Source organism: Lactuca sativa, chromosome 8, assembly GCF_002870075.4.
Source record: "Lactuca sativa cultivar Salinas chromosome 8, Lsat_Salinas_v11, whole genome shotgun sequence".
In the NCBI taxonomy this organism is placed as follows: Eukaryota; Viridiplantae; Streptophyta; class Magnoliopsida; order Asterales; family Asteraceae; genus Lactuca; species Lactuca sativa.
In genome coordinates this window covers 277053459-277076371 of record NC_056630.2, presented here as the reverse complement: position 1 = coordinate 277076371, position 22913 = coordinate 277053459, and the positions used below count along the sequence as shown (strand labels likewise).

The following is a 22913-nucleotide window of genomic DNA, read 5'->3' as shown; positions in this document are numbered from 1 at the left end:
TCGTTGATTCATCAGTATGTTTTGAGGATTCTGATGTTTGATTATCAGGAGCATTATTTTCTGCATCAATGGCCCTGTCAGGAATTCCAAAAATTAAGTCATAATCAAAATCATTGATTTCAAAATTATCAATTGGAGTATTTGAATCCACAAGTATTGGTTTATTATCAAATTTACTATCAATTTGTTTAAGATAGTAATCATCAAATGTTAAATTGAAAGTTTCTTCAATTTTTCTTGTTCCTTTGTTGAGCACTCTGTATGCAACTGAATTCTGCGAATATCCTAAGAAGATGCCTTCATCAGCTTTAGCTTGAAACTTGGACAAGTTATCTTTTAGATTCATGATAAAGCACCTGCAACCAAAAACATGAAAGAATTTTACATTAGGTTTTCGATTATTGATTATTTCATATGGAGTAACATTAAATCTTCGATGAATGAATGATCGATTCTGAGTAAAACATGTTGTAGACACAGCTTCTGCCCAAAGATATTGAGGTAGATTCGCATATGTCAACATGGTTCTGGCAGCTTCGCATAGAGATCAATTTCTTCTTTCAACTACACCATTTTGTTGTGGTGTATATGGTGATGAGAAATTATGCGAAATGCCTTTGCTTATGAGAAAACTGTCAAGAGTTTGATTTTTAAACTCAGAACCATTATCACTTTTAATTTTTCGCACATTCTTCTTCAGACTAACTTCAATCTTTTTGATAAAATCAATCATCGTCTGAGCAACTTCAGATTTCAACCTGAGAAAAAACACCCACGTAAATCTAGAGAAATCATCTACAACAACTAAAATATACCGCTTTTTGATTATTGTTGCAACAGTTGATGGTCCACATAAATCAATGTGAAGAAGTTCCAATAGATCTACTATTTTTGAATCTATCACAATCGGATGACCCTTTCGATGTTGTTTTCCTTGTTCGCAAGCTGCACACAAAGAATCATTGTCAAATTTCAGTATTGGTAATCCTCGAACTAAATCTTCAGTTACTAGTTTATTTATATTTCGAAAGTTCAAGTGTGACAATCTTCTATGCCATAGCCAACTAAGATCATTTGATGCTTTTGATAGTAAACACACAGCTGGTTTTCCCACAATCGGTTTGATGTCCAGTGTAAACATATCACCATATCTTTTGGATTTGAGGAGTATTTCATTCGTCTTGACATTTGAAATGATACTACCTTCTTCATTGAATACAACTTGATTTCCAGTACCCACAACAAGTTGTGATACACTTATCAAATTATGTTGAAGTCCTTCGACATATGCCACTCTGTTTACTGTGAAGTTTCCATTTGTGATTTTCCCATATCCTTTCACTTGACACTTGTGATTATTTCCAAATTTGACAACTCCAGCATTTTCCAAGCTTCTGTAATCTCGCAAATTTTCTTTCCTTCCAGTCATGTGACGAGAACAACCACTATCAATGTATCATTTCATGTCATATTGCTCGTCACATATCACCTGCATTTATTGAAAAAATTTAGGAACCCAAGACTTTTTGGGTTCATCATTAGTAGAATGAAACAAATTTTTGGAATTTAAGAACCATGTTTTCACTTTGTTTGTAACTGAATCAATTATATCAACATCATCAGTTCTAGATTTTGAAATATAATCATTCACTAATTTTGGATTTCCATTAATTGTAATCTTATCCTTCACAACATTCGCATTTTTGCTAATTGGTTTCCATTTTTGAACTGGAATTTGCGAATTATGAGATGATGCACTCTCAATTGAAGAATTATTTATGTACTTAGCAAATGCACTTTTGATTTGTTCTTCTGAAAATTTTCCACTTTGATATTTCTTTCCTTTCCCTTCACACCAATGATTGAACGTTCTAACATCAGATTTTCCTTTTGTATATGAAACTTTGGTTGTTTTCGATGCTGAAGGATTTGGAAAATTTGGTTGTTTTGGTGAAAATTTCATTTTGACTTGAGTTGAGTTCTTCAAAGTTGATGAAGTATTCGTGAATTTGCCAACATTTTGAAACTTTTGATTATTTGCAAATTTTTGCGAATTCTCAATTTTTCGATTGTTGTCATATTTGCCAACATATGGAACCTTGTCAACAGAGTTTATTTGTTTATGAAAACTTGATGATGTTTTTGAAATTTGTTCTTTTTCATCTCTTGATTTTTCCTTAGACACTACTTGCCAGAATATTGCTTTTCTTGCTTTTCTTTTTGAAACATTATTTTCTGTTGAAAAATTTCCAACCATCAATTTGAATTCATGAGAGTTTAGTTTCACTTCAACCTTTGATTTTTCATCTTTTTCAAAAACTTTGTTTGATTTTTCACCTTTAATCACCCATTTTTGTGTTGATTTTTGTTTTTGAAACACATAAGGATTTTTGGTTAAATTATTTTCTTCTGTGTTTTGATTTGCGAAAAAACCTTCAGTTGTGGACTTTTGATTATCTTTTTCAATCATTTTATTAAAATCAGGATGAACTTTCTCAACATTTCCAGTAGTGACAAAAACTTGATTTGGAAAAATAGTTTTATCAGTACATACAAAATTTGGATATACCACAGTGTTGGTTTCCAAATAATGTGCGCCTTTATCATTTAAAATTTTATCAAATTCTTTTGTATTTTCAAACACTTTATCAACTACAACCCTTTGAGGTGTTTCAGTTGAAACTTTCTTTTCTTCTTGTTTTATATTTGTGTCATCAGATTTCCAGCTTTCAACTTCCACATTATCAAACATACAATGTTGCGAAGTTGAAGGTTTATCAATTTCATCCTCTACTATTGAATCAACTATTATTTCTTTTCCTTTGATCTTAGATGTGATATTAATGATTGACAATTGAGAACAATCAACCTCTTCTTCCTCTTCTATCTCACTGATTTCACTCACATTATCAGAATTTTCATCAATATCTGCATAATTCAATTGTGAGGCAAGCTTTGAATTTTCAGTTTTCTTTATGATTTTCACTTGTTCATTCTTTGTCAAACTTTCATTGACAATTTTAACTAACTCATCAGCATTCAGAAATTCATCAATTTTGACAATACCATATGCATATCTATCATCAGGTATTTTGTCAAATTGAGCAATTGTGTTTTCGCAATCATAAGAAACAACATCAACTTTTTCACGTTCATACTCAAGAAAAGGTAAAAGTTTTCTATGTTGTTCTTTGCTAATCTCAGAAGAGTGATGTAAATCTGTTAATTTTGCATACAGACGTTTTGCAGAATTACAATATATGTTTCTTTGTGCTAGTAATAACCTAACATCATTAGTAAGATTATTCCTATCACAGTCTATATTTTTGACTTGTAATTCCAATTTTTCAACTCTGCTCTTCTTTATTTCTAAATCTCTTCGTGTCTCACTAAGTTGCACATTTAATTTCTTAGCTTCATTACTAGCAGACACAATAACAGAATCAAAATAAGCCACAGTATCATCAAATGAAACAATTTCAGCATCATAAGCAGATAAAGGAATATTAAAAGATTCAAGAATTGTACGTACCTTGGTTGTCATGGGTGACTTGTCAGTGGATTTCGACACAAAACATCTCCCTGAAATGTTCTCTTCGCAATCCTCAAAACTTGTGAACATTGCTCCATGTGTGGGATGCCTCATTTCTTCATCATCAGATCCTGAAGACCAGATCTGATAAGTCCCACTCTCTTCTTCAGCAGTTTCTCCCTTCGCAACCAATGACACTCCTTTGGTCTTAGCAGGTAACTCTTCAATCTTCTCTGAGTAGTATGCTTCATCTTTGACTTTTTCTTGCTTCTCTTCTCTCTTTTGCAACATGCATTCAGCTGCGAAATGATTCGCACCATTGCAATAATGACAATAGATTCCTGAATCACCTTTCAACTTTTTCTCTTCATTCACTTTTTTCGGTTTTTCCTCAATTTTCTCCATCTTCTTTCTCTCATCCCCTCCAGTCCTTGTGGTAACATTCTTCGCATCATTCATCTTTCCTTTTGGATTAAAAGGCTTTTTGAAAAACTTTTTAATTCTGTTGTTTGAATAGAATGCTACAGCTTCATCATCTGATCCATCTTTTTCATCATTTTCTGATACCTTTGAAACTAGAGCCAAAGGACCACCAATAGCTAATTTTGATTCTTCATACATTTCTGAGACCTCAGATTCATGTGTTTTCAGTTGATTGTAAAGATCATTCAATTTGGTTATATCAAAACTTTGTTGATTCTTAATCATCATGCTCACACTTCGCCACTCCTTGCGAAGTCCCATAATGAAAGTTAAATTGAATTCCATGATAGATCTAGTGATACCATACCTATTGTAGCGAAATACAAGTTCATACAAACGATCATAGTAACTTTCGAGAGTTTCTGCATCCTTTTGTCTGAATTCCTTCAGTTCAATCAGACATTGCTTCACATAATTGATCTTCGTCTTTTCGCTACCTTGATACTTCTCTTTTAGAGTATTCCAGATGTCTTTTGCTGTTTTACAACTACGAATGTAATTGTAAACCACAGGAGGAAGAGCACCTCTTAGTTCCCTCATGCACCTCTTTTCATTATCCTTCAGTCGTTTTCGTTGATCTTCAACATCAGGAGATCCAGTGGATGTACCAATTTGTTGAACATTTGCAGGAGCTTGAACTGTTCCATCGATACAATTCCAAAGTTCTTCATCAATTCCATTTAAGTAATCTTCCATTCTATCAGCCCACTGATCATAGTATTCTGGAATTAACATCGGAATTTTGGTTGAAGAACCAAGCAAATGAGAGAATGAAGTCATTGTGTTCATGTTGAAGTTTGCCATTAATGAACAACAAAAGAATCTCTGAAATCTTGAGAACTTGACGAATTTCAGAATTCTATCAAACGAATTGATCAAAAATCACTAATCGATTACTCGACTTAACAATTCAAATGCAGAATCAATTCAAATCTGAAGATCAAAAGTGATTTTCAAAACCAAAATTGCGCGGAAAATTCTGAGTAAATTTTGTAACTCAAAAAGCAAATGATTCTTATACGAAAATCAGATCTAAGCAGTTTGAATCCTGCTCTGATACCAATTGAAGAGAATTGTTATCGAGAATTAATATATGAAACAATATATTTGAATGATGAAAGATAAAGAACACACGAAGTAAATATTAATCAGATCTCGTTTTATTAAGACTGATTACAGAGTAAGCTGAAGAGAGATTTTGTGTTTCGATTTCGTATCTCTACTTCAAGCCTAAGTCCCTATTTATAGGAAACTTACAAAATGCGAATCATTACAAGACACACTATTCGACTTTTACAACTAACATCTACATGATTAAACCCACGCTCACTTGGATCACTCCATGAATTGTATCACGAGTGATTGGTGAGACGATAACATCTTATATTCTTGAAACCGAGATGTGTGAGTTGTATCTTGAAAATCGGTTGCACATAGATAATATGTAAACGCACTAGTAACTTGGTGTTATAAAACATATTGTTGTGTGTGATTCGGTGAGTGAGTGCAAGCAAGCATTGTATCAAAGTTTATCCGTTCCTTTTATCCAAAGTAGGATAAAAGCGATATCTTTGGGCCCCTCGATGATTTTGTGATGACAAACGTAAATGCTCGGCTGGGCTAGGGCTAATTTGATTTGTTCAATTAGTCAGTCGTCATAAATCCGGAATCGAGATATAGTACAAAGAGAATGATTTGAAATCATGTCTCATATGATATCTAGAATGCAGGAATATATGATCCCTTATCTAAGGACACGCGTATCTGATAGGATCAAAGTTGATAGCGGCTTTGGAAAGCTACGATTGCAGATCAGGATTTGAAGTCATACACATAATAGTTATTAGACTTATCCAAGTGGGAGATTGTTGGATTAGTGTCTAAGTCCATAACTATTTTGGTATGTACTTGACCCGATGGTGCATGGTCCTTTTGTGTTGCCTTCACCAAAGCAACTTGATAGGATGAATTATGGAGAGAAAGGATTAAATATGATTTATTAATATATTATGAGAATAATATATTAAAGGAGAAATCATATTGTTTAATTAATATTATTCAATAATTAATTGGTAATTAGTTTTGTGACTAAAAGAGATTAATTAAACTTAAGGGACTGGAATTGTAATTATAAGATAATTGCAATTTGGGCCATGGATTGTCTTAAGTTAAGGAGTGGATGAATTCTATGGGAAACCCATCAGGAAATCGTCCAAGGCCCTAATTAAAGGAGTCCATGGGTTGCTTAGGGCTTAAGCATCCAAATTAGGGTTTCCTTGTTAGATAACCCTAATTGCCTAACTATATATAAGACCCTTATGACCCAAAAACGTGGCCAAGACTCCTCTAGGGTTTGTAGACGTTTTTGGGCAGCCTCCATCCTCTCTCCTCTTCATCCTCTTGCTTATGGTGTTTGTGAACCATTAGAGGAGTGATAATTGTGACTCTAAGCTTTCTAAAGTCAATACAAGGAGATTTGGGATTGTTATTGCTACATAACAATCAAGGTAACATCTTAAACCTATTCTCATGTTAATATGATTACTTGAATGCTAGAATTAGGGTTTATAGTCTTGGATAACTTGCATGTACAATAGAGAAACCTAGATCCAAGCATTAGGGTTTGTATGAGCACATAGGATGTCTTATGACCAAAACCCATCAATGATCACACACCCACTTGAGGTTTTCGAAACTTATTTGAACTCTATGACGAAATAGAGCCAATTGAATTTGAACCAGAAGAATTACTACTTGTTGGTGAGGAACCAACCACTTACACAAAAGCATCGATTAATCAGGCTTGGCTAGAAGCGATGAAGATGAAACTTGATTCAATTAATAAGAATCGAACCTGGAGACTAGCCTATCTTCCGAAAGGGCAAAAACCAATAGGATTAAAGTGGGTATTTAAACTCAAAAGGGATGCATATGGGAACATTATAAAACGCAAGGCCCGATTAGTCGCGAAGGACTATGTACAACAGAAAGGGGTAGACTTTGAAGAGGTCTTTGCGCTGGTAGCACGTTTGGAAACCATCCGACTGTTACTAGCTTTAGCAGCTAAGGAGAGATGAAGAGTTCATCACTTAGATGTAAAATCAACTTTCTTGAATGGCGAGTTGCAAGAAGAAGTTTACGTATCCCAACTGGATGTCTTTGTGATTAAAGGGAAGGAACACTTAGTCTATCGTCTAAACAAAGCCCTTTATGGGCTGCGACAGGTGCCAAAGGGCATGGAACATCCATCTTGACCGGGCACTCAAAGATTTGGGATTCCAAAGATGTCCTCAAGAACAAGTCGTGTACAAGCTTCAAAAGTTAGGGTACACGCTTATAGTCGGAATATATGTCGATGATTTGATCGTTACAGGATCAAGTGAAGAACAGGATGTGGAAGATGTTCGATATGAGCGATATGGGGAAGCTTTCTTATTACATAGGCATCGAAGTGCAACAAAGTAAAGATGGGATTGCAATTGGTCAAGCGGGATATGCAAAGAAAATTTTAAAACTCTTCGGGATGGATGGCTGCAATGAATCAAAGTACCCCATGGAACCGAAGCTATCCTTAACAAAGGATGAAGAGGGGGAATTGGCAAACGCCACTAAATGTCGGCGTCTTATTGGAAGCTTACGATATCTAATACATACGAGACCGGATCTTGCATATTCTGTTGGAGTGGTCAACATGTATATGGAAACACCAAGAGTCAGTCGTCTCAAAGCTGTAAAGTAGATTCTAAGATATATAAAGGGCACAATTAATCATGGCTTGGTGTATAGACCAGGTGGAGACAGAAAGCTGATTCGGTATAGCGACAGTAGTCACAACATGGATCGGGATGATGGGAAAGGTACTACAGGAACAACATTTTACTTCTCCGGTAACTTGATCACGTGGTGTTCCCAGAAACAACGTACAGTAGCTCTATCCTCTTGTGAAGCTGAATTTATGGCTGCGAATGCAGCGGCCTGCCAAGCACTATGGTTGAAAAGTTTGTTGAAGGATTTAACCATCAAAGAAGCAGGAAAAGTCAAGTTACTGGTGGACAACAAGTTAACAATTGAGCTAATGAAAAATCCCGTGTTCCATGGTAGAAGTAAACATATCGACACCTGGTATCATTTCATTCGAGAATGTGTTGAGAAAGGCCTAATCTGCGTTGGGCACATAAGTGGAGAAGAACAAAAGGCTGATATTTTGACTAAAGCACTCCCACGAGTGAAATTTGTCGAAATGCGAAACATGTTGGGAGTTAAGGATCTGCATGACACAAATCAGGATTAAGGGGCAGAGTGTTGGTATTGATTCTAATTTAAATTTGAGTTTAATTCAATAAAGGAATGAACGGTTATCTTATTATGATTAACCTGGTAATAAAGTTTCAGTTATAGTTTTAGTAGTTGTTAAAGCACTTTATTTTAGTTTTAAATGTAGAAGAGTCTATAAATTGCAAGCTTTTGTAACTTGTTTGGTGAAGAAATATAAGAAGATTCAGTATCACTTTCATACAAAAGTTATCTTCCCTGTGTAAGCATAATCAGGCTTTGATCATCTGTTGTGATTTCTAATAGATTACCAAACAGTAGTCAATAGAGTGAATAAAGTCTCAAACCACCCACTTCCTAATCTTTGAATAGACAAAATCACAAACAAATGCAAATAATTTCTAGCACATTCTAATCTGCAAATACAAAATAACCAAATGTATAATATATAAATCACATATTTGTGTTGGATTTATCAAAAAAACACACAAATACACATTAGAAGAGCAACATTTATAATTATATAGGGTCTAATACAACCGTAATCAGTGACATAGAACATCGATTCAATCAATCAAGAATATTTCGAAAAATGATAAGGCATATGCTAAAAATAAATTAGATTGATACACAAACCACATATAAAATATCCGAGATAATGCATGATTAAGCTAGGAGAGACCACAAATAGTATTGGACCAATCACACAACCATCGAGACTTATAATTACTTACCCAAAAACAAAAACCCAAAACATAAAATAACTATAAAAAAACCCCCAAATAGCAACAAAATAGATGATTCAAGTTCAAGGGTTTATAAAATACGTTTTAGGCGACCTGTTACTGTTCATGTAAATATATACATACACATTGACTGTTGTGTTTAAAAAACATCCAACATATTGGGAGTTTTGAGGTATAGCACCAAATCCTTTTCCATCAGCCAATAACACAACTAAAAGTCATAATAATTATATATTTAATTTTTAATTAGTGGTTTGGAAAGCAATTAGATATACGAATCAAAGCATTTAGATAAAATAAATCAATCAAACACCCAAATTGTAAATAGTCCTACTAAGAAATAAGCCTTGGTATGTGTTTTGAAAAAAATACACCCTTTGGCATAAATCTAGTTACTTTATAATAAACAGATGTTATACCTTTTCAACTGCTTTAACCACAATCAAATCCATAACATAGCCTCTAGTCGATGTTCTTTCCACATCCTATCAACACACACACACACATACACACAAAAAACAGTTAAAAAATCAAAGAAAACTTGCAAGCTCAAAATTTAGCCACTACAAAGTTCATACATTATGCAAATATATATAAAGATTTAAGCCAATATAGTTTCGGGATCATGCCTCACAAATTTTTACATATGTTGCTCACATTACCTCCTATTTTCTGGCAACACAACAGACTAAAACACAAGAGAATAAAAAAGCGGCCTCGACAAACAAATTAAACAAATAAAAAGATCAATTGTATCTTCCAAATGTTTAAAAGAATTGACACTATAATAGAAGAAAGAAGCTTCAAACCTTATGTTTAGCCAGAGAAGTAGGTTCTGATGTAAGTTGCGATGGTGTTGAGTGAGAGAGAGAGAGAGGGATAAGGAGGAAGAATAGGAAGGGTAATGGCAGTGGATTAAAAGGTCAGTAGTGGTGGTGATAGAGGTGACGAAGGTGATGGCAGGCGGCGACGTTCATAATGACGATTATCATCTAGGGTTTGCCTATTGATAAAGGAGGGTGTAGAAGATGAATCAAGGATGTGAAATGTTTATAAAGAATAAGTGATATACAGGATTCAAATGAAATCCTAATTTTCAGGCTGAATTTTTGACATGTGGCATATAGCAAGTGTAGAATGCTTCATATATATATATATATATATATATATATATATATATATTCTGTTCTGATAAAAGAATCCGTTAAGATGCCACATGTTAATTTTTCTACACTTATTTTGCCACTTGGCAGGCTCATATTCCCCAACCTCTTTGATTTCCCGCTCTTTTACGCTCCTTCATTTTAGCTACACTTTGAACTTTGCTAATTAAATTACACAAGAAATCAGGGATTCTAATCCTTTCGGTAAAACCAAACTGAAACTTTAAACCCTCTCCAAAATTACGACCATAATTTCGTACTCTCTAGTCTCCATATAATCATACAGAACCCTACCTTAGCATTTTGTTCTCTTCTAAAAATATGAGACTTTAATCTTCCTCTTCTTTTAAAATCTGATTTTAAGGCTACAAGCTGACTACTAAAATTCTGACATAAATGGTCATTGATAACTCAATCATGTAAGTGTATTTTACATATTCAATTTCAATTTTTATTTTACTATTTAACTGTTCATATTGATATGGGACTTTTTTCGAATACGATGATGCTTTATTTGTTTTTTTTATTGAAATTAGGGTTATATGCAAAATCTAAGGTTCTGTATTAGCACACCTTTAAAAATAACATGGTGCTTCTCTTTTTTACCTTACATACTGCATGTTGCACTCTGTGTTTGATAAAATTACCATGAGATTTTTTGTTCTTATCAAGTGTTCCATGAATTGCTTCAATTTCAGCACACCATGTGATTGATGAACATGGTGTGCTGAAATTGTTTCAACTGTTTTGCATAATAGATGTTTCTTCTTTACCAACAAGAAGGTAATAATCTATCATTTTATTTAAGTACACACCTAATTCATTGTCTCGAATATTAGTTTTATCTATAGCTTACATGTTTGAATCTATAAGGGCTATTAGTATCTTAATCCATCTTTTATGTAATTACACCTGATCCATGTTAATGTGTATTATAGGTTTTTATCATGCATTTTTTGTAGTAGAAGACATAAGTATGGTATTTTTTTCACGACTTGGAACATCAGCTATTTGGCTTTTTTTTATCAAAGTTTGTTCTTGTATTTCAAAATTTTGGAACACATTGGCTTTTGATTTTCTTTATAGAGCTTGCAAACTAAAAAATAAGTGTTCATGAATAGCAACTCGTTATCGACAAAAGGAACTAGACATGTTTACAACGCTCCTCTGTGATAATACAAGTATATGGTTTGATTTTCTTTTATGAGGTATGAAAATAGAAAGTAGCTAAAGGTTATATATTGGCTTCCAAAACAGGATATAACTTATTTTATGATTTGTTATGCTTGCAGGAGACTAGCCAAAGGTTGTATGTTGGTGTGAAATCTAAAACTTTAAGGCTTCCAAAAACAAGTATTTTCTCACCCAATGGTGCTTAAAAGGAAAACAATGTTGATTTTCTAAGGAAGATGTTTGATTTTCTTAATGCCCCAGGTCCTTTTGTTGTGAATATTTAGAAGTAGTTGATATGTTATGCACCAATTCATTGGCTTGTAAGCGCCTAAGCTGCATTCCAGGTAACACTTCTTGAATTTAAGAAAATTAATCAAATTATCATAATCATTAGTTGTTTTATAATGTATATAGTATATTATCGTTCTTCTTTACAACAGGAATATTCTGTTTCATAAAAATAAAGTTTGTAATCCATCATCAATTCTTCTCATGGAAAAACATTAGCATAAATAACATATTTGCAAAGAAATGATTTTAGAGTAATTTACAATTTTTGGTCTCCCACTTTAGCACCTTTTCCAGTTTTGGTCTCAAAAGGACTTTGTTTGCGGTTTTGGTCCTTATCTTGTAATTTAATAATGATTTTGGTTCTTAAATCTTAAAGTAAAACTATTTGGATGCTATTCCAAGAATAACTGGTTTTGCCTTTGAAAAAAATATACAAATTAGCATGCCATAAGGACCAAAATTTTATTTTCCAAGTATTTTGATGTTATAGGTTGTACTTCTATTTATCTAAGTTTTGATGATGAATATTTTCTAAAACTTTCGTGGATGTAAAATTTGTCTTAAATTCAAAACTTAACTTAGAAAAGCGGTATACATTGACTAATAATCGACGTAAACGAATAAAGTTTGGTTTAACTGATTCCCGCTATAATTATAATATCTTCAAATTTACTACAAATTTTCAACATCAAAAGTATGTGTTATTTGCATGTATCTGTCACTGTGTAATGCGTATGTGTGATTTCTGTAACCATTGTTTTCTATTTGCTCCCAACAAAAGTGTTATTTTGTAGTCAAAATATCTAAAATACTCTTCTTTATAGGTTATAGAGTAAGATGTTGTTTGGTTGGCAAGAAATGAATGAAATTTATAGGAAAAAGATTCTAATTCCCTCGAATTCATGTATTTGATTCAACTTTAGAAGGGGGGAAATGATTTCTAAATGAAAAAAAAATTCCTTCAAATGAGGGACCATTTTTGTAATTTCATATATCAGTGACTATTTTGTGTATATATGAATGTTTGTGTATGTAATGGTGTGTTACTTCGTATGTTTGTATGTGACACTTGTGAAAAATAAAATAAAATCTATTCTTAATTACAGCAAAATGCTTTCATAAAGGATTGTTCATGTAATTTCTATTTGAATTGCTACCATTTATGTAATATAAATTTTTTTTAATATAAAAACCACTTTGTTATTTTAAGCCTCTTAAGTGAATGATTTATTCATCATTATTTTTAGGAAAATGATTCGTACACAACAATTTATTTTTTATAGAGTTGTAAAATACAACACTTTAACACACAAATTGTTGTATAAAAAGAAAAAATTGTTGTATACGAATCAACTCTTTTTATTTTTACCTTCTCACCTACAAACTAATGGATATAAATAAAATTACACTCACTGGCCAAATAATAGAATGCAAAAAAAAAAAAAAAAAAAGTATTTCCATTTGTTTAAGATATTCCTAAATGTATCATATGATACTTTAAACCTTTTAAAGTTACGTATAATAACATAATTTGTTTTATTTGTTACTTTTAAACTCGGGTCTCCATAGGAAGTGAAGGTGGGTGAGATCCAAATAAATAGTATAACAGTAACAATAGACATAATAAATAGTAAATAATAAATATGTCATAACAATATTTAGACACAATCTAAGATTCATATTTACATCTATAAAGACAAAATGTTTTTTTATGGGCCTAAACTTTTTTTTTTTGTTTTAACTTGAACAATAGATTATATTCTATTTAAATTTAATTTGTGTTATTCTCTCAACAAACAAAAAATAAAGTCCTTAATTATTTAGATTTTTTAAGACCATCTACAATCACATTTTGTTTTTTATTCCATCTTTAGAGTGAGAAATATAGTTAATAGTGATTCATATAAAACTTCACCCTATTTTTCAATCTCTTTTTTACACCAAAAAAAATATTTTAAATATTAATTTTTTTCTCATTTTATTTTTATTTTAATTACCTTTTATAAATTTGTCAAAATCTTTTTGTTATAATTATTATTTATATTATATTAATTTAATAATCGTGTATCACACGGGTTATAACCTAGTATATATATATATATATATATATATATATATATATATATATATATATATATATATATATATATGTGTGTGTGTGTGTGTGTGTGTGTGTGTGTGTGTGAAAACGTTTCTTAAGGTGTAAAAATATATAAAAATGTTTTTTATATATATTTTGGGTCAGTTTACGAAATACTCCCATCATTTTGGTTTTTGCAAAAAAATCTCAATATTTTTGGTCAGTTTACGAAGTAGTCTCAATTAATTTGTTACCAACTAAACCGGGAAAATGATCAGAAAGCTCCATTTTACCGGCTTTTAGGATCAACTTTTTTGTAAAAAAAATAATTAATTCAATACTTTCATAAACTGATCCAAATATTGAAACTTTTCTTTAGATTTCCTTTAAATATATAGATATTAACAAAGTTTGTTATAAAATAATATTTTATTGTTAATATTATCATATATCATGTGTGCATCTATATCATATATCGTTTGTCCAATTATTATGACTCATGTATGTTAGTTACTAAGAAAGTTTCAATTGGAATTTAAATATAGTTACTAACAAAGTTTATTATAAAATAAAATTTTATTTTAATATTAGCTTAGTTCCTTTAAGTTCGTTTCTGCATTTACAGTCATACATCGTTTCTACATTTTTATCATATATCATTTATCCAATTATGGTGACTCATGTTAGTTTCAACACAACAACCTCGATCTTTGCTACAAAAATCAAAAGACCACCCATGCGTAAGAATATTTCATAACCAAATGTGATCTTATGTTTAATTTGAAGCTACAACGAAAAGAGCTACGATTTTTAATATTGGTAGGCTTTGTCAACTTATAGTTATAAAGCTAAATGTATAATAATAAAAGCTAAAAACTAGCACAAATATGACATATAAGAGGGCTGGTGCAAGTCCCATCCCAGTTTTTGTATTACACCATCACCTACAGATTTAGAAAAAGAGTTTATTAAAATTCTTTATTTAATTACAAGCATGAAATTATGTTTATTCCCAAGCATCAATAAATAGTAAATACCTTTCAAGGAAAAAGGTAGCTTCCTCCCTCTCTCTCTCTTAACAACCACTTATACCCCAAAAGAAAACAATTCTCAAACTATTAAATCTAGCTATGGCATAATTACAAGAGTATCTCAACGCAAAACCTATTTTTTGTGATTCGTAAAGTCATGATTTTTCACACATTTACTGATTTGATCTCATCAAGTAGTTGGTTCATCACACATGATACACCTCTATGAGTAAACAAATGTTTCATGACAATCCTACATACACTTACTAAGAATTGTTATTAAACATAAACAAAGATCAATAACCTAAGTTTTTAACTCCATCAATGGCCATAACTATAAGCTCTGCCCTACTTATATATTTTCATTTTCTTGTATCCCATTTTGATATATCATATGCTCAAATGTGTTCAGAATACAAATTCACATCAAGAAGAATCTATAGTTCTTGTAGGGATCTACCCCATCTATCTGCACAACTTCATTGGACCTACAATTCATCAACGGGCATAGCCCAGATCGCATACCACGCCCGCCAGGGCCCACGTGGGTGGGTTGCATGGGCGGTTAACCCGAACCAAATAGGCATGGTTGGGTCAGAAGCACTTGTGGCTTTTCATAATAGTAATGGAAGTATGACAGTTTATACAACTTTGATAAATAATTACAGTCCTTCAATGGTGCCAGGAAATCTTAGCTTTCAAGTTTCAGGTTTATCTGCTGAGTCATCGATTAATGAGATTACTATTTTTGCTGATGTGGGTCCGTTTTCAGGTGGATCTGTTGTTAATCAAGTGTGGCAAAGTGGGAATTTGGTTTTGAATGATGTCCCTCAAATGCATGCGATTTCACAGCAAAATCTTCAGTCAACAGGGGAAATTGATTTCTTGTACGATGAGGAAAAACATAGATAGATAGGATAGGAAGTTTGTACATAATGACAAAGATGGTAGTATTTGGGTGTTATTGTTGTTACAAAAAACATATTATTTTAAGTGAAGTTTGAATCTTCTTTGAACGAATTTAAGTGAATTCAAATTCCGCAAACGAATCTTACGAAATTTAAGTGAAGTTTGAATCTCTATAAAAGAATCTATAATGACAAAGATGGAAATATTTGGGTATACTATTACAAAAAAAGTATATTATTTTATTGATAAGACCAATTTGAATAGTTGTTTATTTCGACCTTTAAAAGGATGATTGCAATTTGCAAGGGATCCAACATTCTATGACTAAAAAAATCATGAGGTATAACATATTTACATTTGAATTTTTACAATGTTTTTTAAGGGGAAAAGAGTATTCAAGAATTCAATAAATGGACATAATAAATATATCAACAGGTTGATTTGATCAACCTGAAGGAAAACCCAGATACCAGATACCAATTGATTAGTTTAGCAACCGGAATGGCATCACCTGGCTGGTATGGAGTGATGGCATCACCGCAGAGTGATTTTGAAATGATTTGACTTCCGCAGAATGATTTTGAAAAGATTTTTTCTTCTAGGGGTTTCGATAAACCATTTTTCCTTGAAATTCTTGCTTTGAAAAGTTGATTCTTCAGTATAGGTCTGGGAGATTAGTCAATAGAACTATAACGTTCATAACATCGAGAGCATTGACCAATTTCAAATTTGTCTGTTTTTACCCCCCTTGAGGAAGAGGTTGAATTTTGGATGTAGTTTTAACAGAGGTCTTCGGTAAGACTTCTATTTTGGACAAGGACTGGGGTACCGCAGAGCATGAGATGGCGAAGTCCTCGATGGACTTTGATGGTGCATTAGGTCCTTCTACAATGATTTCCTCATCTACCTCGGAAATAGATCCTGAATGGATTGTTCCAGTGATGGGTAGCAACTGGTAATTTTTAGAGGTTTCCTATGGGACGATTTCCTCTATTACATAGTTATTGTTAAGGACATGAAGTTTTCCAAAATGACACCTTAAGTCCTCAGGAAAGGTCTTGCTATTAATGGGATAGTGAAAGGTCCAGTCAGGTGGGACATAAGGATGATCAGCGTCAAACCGTGGTGGAGATTTCTCTCCGATAGGATAACCTTTGGACAATCCCCAGTAATAAGAGTTATCAACAAATCCATTGTTCACTAGGTTCTCCATAGCCTCGCTTTCATTAAACAGTTTCTCTATTAAAAGATTTAAAAGTATAATTTTATTGCGCGCTAAATCCTATTGATTGAAAGTTATATCTAGTTGAGTTTCACAAAGTAGTCTAGCATCTTTTTCTAATAACAAATTCCTTTTTAGCTTAGCGACCTTAAGTTTGTTGTCCTCTAGTCTTCCTCTCAAGTGATACAGCTTTTGGGTCGCTATGTTCACATTCAAGCATGTTATAATTATTTAATTGAATCATAATTTTTACTTGTTCCACGATGCTGAGAGTTCCTTCTTTGGCTATGTAACAATAGTTCTTTTTCAGATTAGTTGAGCCATATTCCTCGATTGCAACAAGACATATATTTCCTCTTCTTCTCTTGTTGTCAGGTTCATCATCTTCATCTCCTAAAGACCAAACTTGGTGGTCTCTTCGAACTTGAGTTACCAACGCTTTTCCTTTTTTCTTTATATTCCACCTCCTGAGCCATTCTGAGGTAGAATGTTTTGTCCTTGACCACATTGGCTTTACAGTCCCTTGCAAATTGATTCTCTTTATAACACTTCTAACAGATGAGAACTCCATCCTTTTTCTCTTCCTGGATGTTGATATCTAAGTATTTGTCTTCATGTGGTGTTTAGTGGAGTTTGTGATCATCATAGGTGTTTTTGAGAGTGAGACTGATAAGGTGGATTTCTGTGATATCTTTGATTTGGATGGTGAGATGGATTGTTTTGAAAGTCGTGTAGTTTCTATTGAAAGGTGGTCGTGTAGTTTCTATTAAAAGGTGGTCCGGTGAACTGTTGGTTTTTGTGAAAGTTGGGTGGTAGAAGTTGGTTGAGTTGTTAACTGACAAGAGCTAAAGCATTTTGAAAAGCTTCTTCATCTTCTAGCTCTATATGTGCTTCATATGACTAAGAACAGTTGTCATATGGAGTTTGATATGAGGAGTCTCTGGTATAAGGATACTGAGATCCTTTGGGAAACTGAGGTGTCTGAGCAACAACTGCTAGTGGTCCACCGAGATCCACGCAGTCTTTCATCACCGTAGACTCTTGTGCTTGGAGCTCACTGTAGAGTTTGTACAGAGAGAGCGTTTTGATCTTGATATCTCCTTAGCCGATCATCTTTGTTGTAATCCACTATTCTACCCAAGCCATTTAGAAATTGTAGGTTTGTTTCATTGTTTTTTTTTTTTTTTTTTTTGGAAAGAGCCGAAGCTCAGCAAACTTAATAAAAAATAAAAGAATACAAACAAAAAAACAACAAACAACAAAACCCAACCCTAACAAGTCCAACCAATCCAAAGCCAACTACCAAGCCATTTCTTAATCCTCAAATAACCCCTACCTTTACCCCAAAAACCCTTACAAATCCTAGAATTAGTCCAAAGACTTATTTTATGTGGGAAAAAAGGTAACTTCAACCCCTTGCACCACCAAGCCCACATCAAACCAAAAAATTTAATGCAAGGGGAAAGGCCCATAAAAAAACCCACTGTCCAATAGACTAATCCTAGAACCCAACCCAACAACCAATACAAAACGAATAAACTACCATAAACACCATGTCTATCAAAATTATAACTACACAACTCTCCCACCATATGTATAAAAAGAAACCATAAAATCTCATTCCAATTGCTATTCGACTGCTTCCAGCATTCAGTCCTCCATCTTTTACTTCTTAGCCAACCAATCCAATCCTTGTTCTCACAGCTCCTATAAAGCAAACTCCTACTCTTCCCAAGCAACAGAATCATCGAGTTGTACCTGTGCATAAAATTCATCCAAAAACAGGCAACAAAAAACACAAACCAACCATCAATGTCAAAAAGTTGCATTCTAGACATGGCGTCAATCACATGTCTAGGGAACTCCATTCGGATAATCTCACTAAAGATCATACCCAAATAGAATCCCCCAATGGTACAAAAAGGGCAAAGCAGATTACCATTTATTCCCCAGTTTATAACCTTGTCCTGAGTTTTTAATTTTTCCAAAATCGCCATCCAAAGAATGAAGGAATTTCTCGGAATATTGTTACTAAACCAAACAATTTTGCACCAAGGAACCTTTGGACCAAAATTATTCAAATCCTTCCAAACTTGTTTACAAGAAAAATAACTGTCTAACTCCTTCTTTATCCCTCCAAACTATTCCATCTCCATTAGTCCTATCATTCAAAAACATAGGCCTATCCAACAACCCCGGAAATCACTCCAACCATTCAAAAGGCCCATCTAACAACCCCGGAAACCACCCATCCAACACAAGCTTTGTAACGTCCGAAAATTCAAGACTAAAAATTTCATTTAATAAAACATTACATTAAGCAAATTCATCGTTTTCCATCATAAACAAAGTATTAGTTTCCAAAATACATATTCGTTATCAGAGTAAACATTCCCAGGCTGTCTAAGCTATGGCGTGTGCCATGCGATCATCCCGAGCTCCATCATCCGCTACCGGAAGTACCTGAAACCAAAACTGAAAACCGTAAGCACGAAGCTTAGTGAGTTCCCCACCCTACCACATACCATGCATACCCACATACTGCACATATTGGGCCTCGCCCGCTACAACGGCCCCGCCGCTCCAGGCCCCGCCTGGCTTCGAGCCCCGCTCGGATACAGATCTGTTTCACGTAGGCCTCGCCTGTCACAGGGCCTCGCCCACTAACATATAATAGCACATAAACATCTCACATAAGCTAAACACATACTAACGGATCTTGTCCTAAGGCCTCGCCTATCTCTGGGCCCCGCCCCTGACCTGCTACTGATGAGTCACGGAACCCCGTCCATGCTCCTACTGGTAGTGAGATACGGGCCCAGCCCACACTCACTCCTTTCCTAACATGGGCCTCGCCCCTGCTCTGCTGCTACTGAGATGTGGAACATCATCCACACTCTACTATTGGTGAGATACGGGACCTCGCCCACACTCACCTCCCTACCAGGCACATACAAGTATCACACAGACAACAAGTATAAACTATCACATAAACCATTCCTTGGGCACCCGCCCTCTATCATTGGACCTCGTCCCGAGTATCATACTAGCATACTGTGCCTAGGGCTAACCCCCCGGGTCTTCTACTCATAACTACATGGGCCGGCATTGTGGCCGTAGACCCATTCATACAATGGGAAACTCACTTGATACTGCTGAACTGTTGCTGCTAATCCCTTTGACCGCTACCTGACCACTGACTCCGAACTGCTGCTCCACTAGCTCCCCGAGCTACCAATATCAATACAACACTGAGTCAAACTGACCCCTGACAGACAACCAAGTCAACTCTGGTCAAGTCAAAGTCCTGGTCAAAGTCAACCCTTCCAGGTCAACCCTACTCGCCGAGTCCACTTACTGACTCGCCGAGTTCACATACTCAGGGTCCTTCCATTCGCGACATGACTCGCCGAGTCCCACGATTTCCGAGTCCTGACCTGACCAACTCGCTGAGTCTCCACCCGACTCACTGATTCGAATCTCAACTCGAAGGGTTTGGGGCTACGCGACCTGACTCGTCGAGTCCAAGAGCAAACTCGCCGAGCACAAGGCAATCTTCATCCAACTCGTCGAATTGTTCATCCAACTCGTCGAGTTCATACCCATCTTCATCCGACTCGACGAGCTGTTCATCCCACTCGTCGAGTTCCTCCTCATCTTCAAGCTACTCACCGAGTCCATTCATATCTACATACATGCAGAGGACTTTCGAGTCATGCATGGACTCCAAACTGTAGATCTACCCTTCCCAAGCCTATCCCCCACGTAAAGTTGCAAACTTTACGTGTAGAGAGGGAGATCTAGGCAAAAAGCACCATAAACTAGGGTTTAAGGCCTAGGGGCTTCAAAATCGACTCAAGGGCTGATACTTTATGCTTCTCCAGTCCATAACACACTTGGATCTGAAGTAGCAACTCCAGATCCGGCTCCTAACTCAAGATAATATCATTATGGCTAAAGAGCCAACAACCACACATAAATCTAGATGCAAAAAGGGTCCAGGAACTAGTTTATACCTCCAAAAGCTCAGAAATGTCTTCCCAATCCCGGATCTACAGCCCCCTTCTTGCACTCTCAAGATTCTTCTTCTTTCTCCAAGCTTAATGCACTCTTGAAGGCAATAAATGGCTCAAATAGAGGATATGGCGGCTAGGGTTTGATATCCAGGGCTTAAGAGGCAGTAAGGAACCCTAGGAAGGAGATTAAGACGTTTATATAGGCTCCAAGTCCCGAATTTAGGGTTTTCCACGCACAGACCAGTCTCGCCGAGTCACCTTGGCCGACTCGCCAAGTCGGTCACTTACTCCTCGACCCGAATCCCGCTCGGACTCGCCGAGTTCCTCCTTGGACTCGCCGAGTCGCCCCTTAACATTAAGGTTTTCTTTCCTTTCTTGGCCTTCAAAACTTTGGGTGTTACAACTCTCCTCCACTTAAACTAAACTTCGTCCTCGAAGTTTGCTATGGCCCACCGCCTGCGATCTGCCTACAATACCCAACCAATTATCCCAACACTAGCTGCCTTCCTTCGCTGGCCTACCGCCCGATCATTCTGACGAACATCAAACCTTGCGGATAATCATCTTGCGTCAACCCTGACCCTGAACATTCTGGAAACACGACTTACTCAACCGATAATCCGCCTGGTACTCACCGAGTACTGCACTGAACCTATAGGGGTTCACCCCTTCTTTCCTTGCACAATTCCTTGCCTTCCCAAGGCAAATCCCCATAACCAACTATTCCTTCTGTCACTGTGAAGGCCCTATCCTTCACCAACTCCATCACCCCCGCTTACCAGTACGGGTCATTATCGCCAGTATCCACTGGGCATTTCTTTCTACTATGGTTTGGTGCAGAGCACCCCACGATCAACTAACTGAATTCCACCATCCGCTGCACGCTCGCACTGCCACTGCCTGACAATTCAGCTGTTCCTTTTCTGACTTCCGGATGAACTGAGACCACCCTGGTCCCTACCAACCTATCAATGACTAGATTACCGGCTCCTACCGGTAGCTAGTCCTAACACCACCGCTAGTCGCTCCCAGCGACTTCCAAAGGACTTCGATCACCTATAACTGCTCAATTTACTCTGCCATTCAGGCACTACAAACTTGGGATTCTCGATCCCCTAACTTGACACTAAGGTCCCTACCAGGTCCTACCTGTGCTGCTAAAACTCACGGGCCTCACCCACGGGTCCCACCCGCCTCTATCCTTCTATTCTCACTAGTCTAATCACTCTCGCTCGGGCCTCACCCACGGGTCTCACCCAACCATACTACTGAGCAACCCTACTCCCAGGTCTCATCTACACTACTAATCTCATACGGGCCTCGCCCACGGGTCTCACCCAACTATATCCTGGAGCGGCCTCTCCCAAGGTCTCACCTCTCTAGGGCTATACAGGCAAACTCCATATCATTCTCATCCACTACCCATTCCTGATCCCTATCTGATCACTAGGAGATAAGGGCCTCGCCTCAACTCCACTAACAAAACTGCTAAGGAATGCTACAGCTTACCCATAGTCTTACATCACCATCCATTGCTAACTGCTAGTACGAAGGCACCCATGTGCCATTAGCTCTCAAGGTCCTCATTCCGACTCCCTCGAGTCCTTCGAGCGATCCACAACCTGAATTCTCAACCATAAACTAACCATTACCATCACAAGCACTAGCTGATGGGGAGTTTCTCAAACTCCCAACCCTGAAATCCTCAATCCATGAAACGTTGAACTACTTCTCTTCCTTCTCGGAGGTCACGTACTCATTCTGGGTCTGCGTGCTCCTCTCTGGGCACACCCGGAGGATTCTCCCCCACTTCGATCCTGCTTACCCCTTGCTGCTCAATACTCAAAAGAGATCCCGATCTTTGCTACCATTCCATAACCCATCTACTGAGGAACCCAAGCCCGCCATAGCTAGGGATTTAGCCAATCCATCACAATCACTGCACCATTCCGAACTAGCGAGACGTACCAAATCTCTCCCAAGCATGTTATAGCT

The 22913-nt window shown here is 35.8% G+C and overlaps 1 protein-coding gene across 1 annotated transcript; it reads left to right on the top strand.

The window, feature by feature from the left end:
• The first annotated feature begins 15173 nt into the window (after positions 1-15173).
• Positions 15174-15683, top strand: LOC111902124 (cytochrome b561 and DOMON domain-containing protein At5g47530). Its single transcript, XM_023897997.2, has one exon. It carries the CDS (start codon positions 15174-15176, stop codon positions 15681-15683), a length of 510 nt encoding a protein of 169 aa, XP_023753765.1.
• The last annotated feature ends 7230 nt before the right edge of the window (positions 15684-22913 follow it).

What these genes read in the sequence shown, in the direction of transcription:
- LOC111902124 (XM_023897997.2), top strand. Translation starts at nt 15,174, where the DNA reads ATGTGTTCAGAATACAAATTCACATCAAGAAGAATCTATAGTTCTTGT.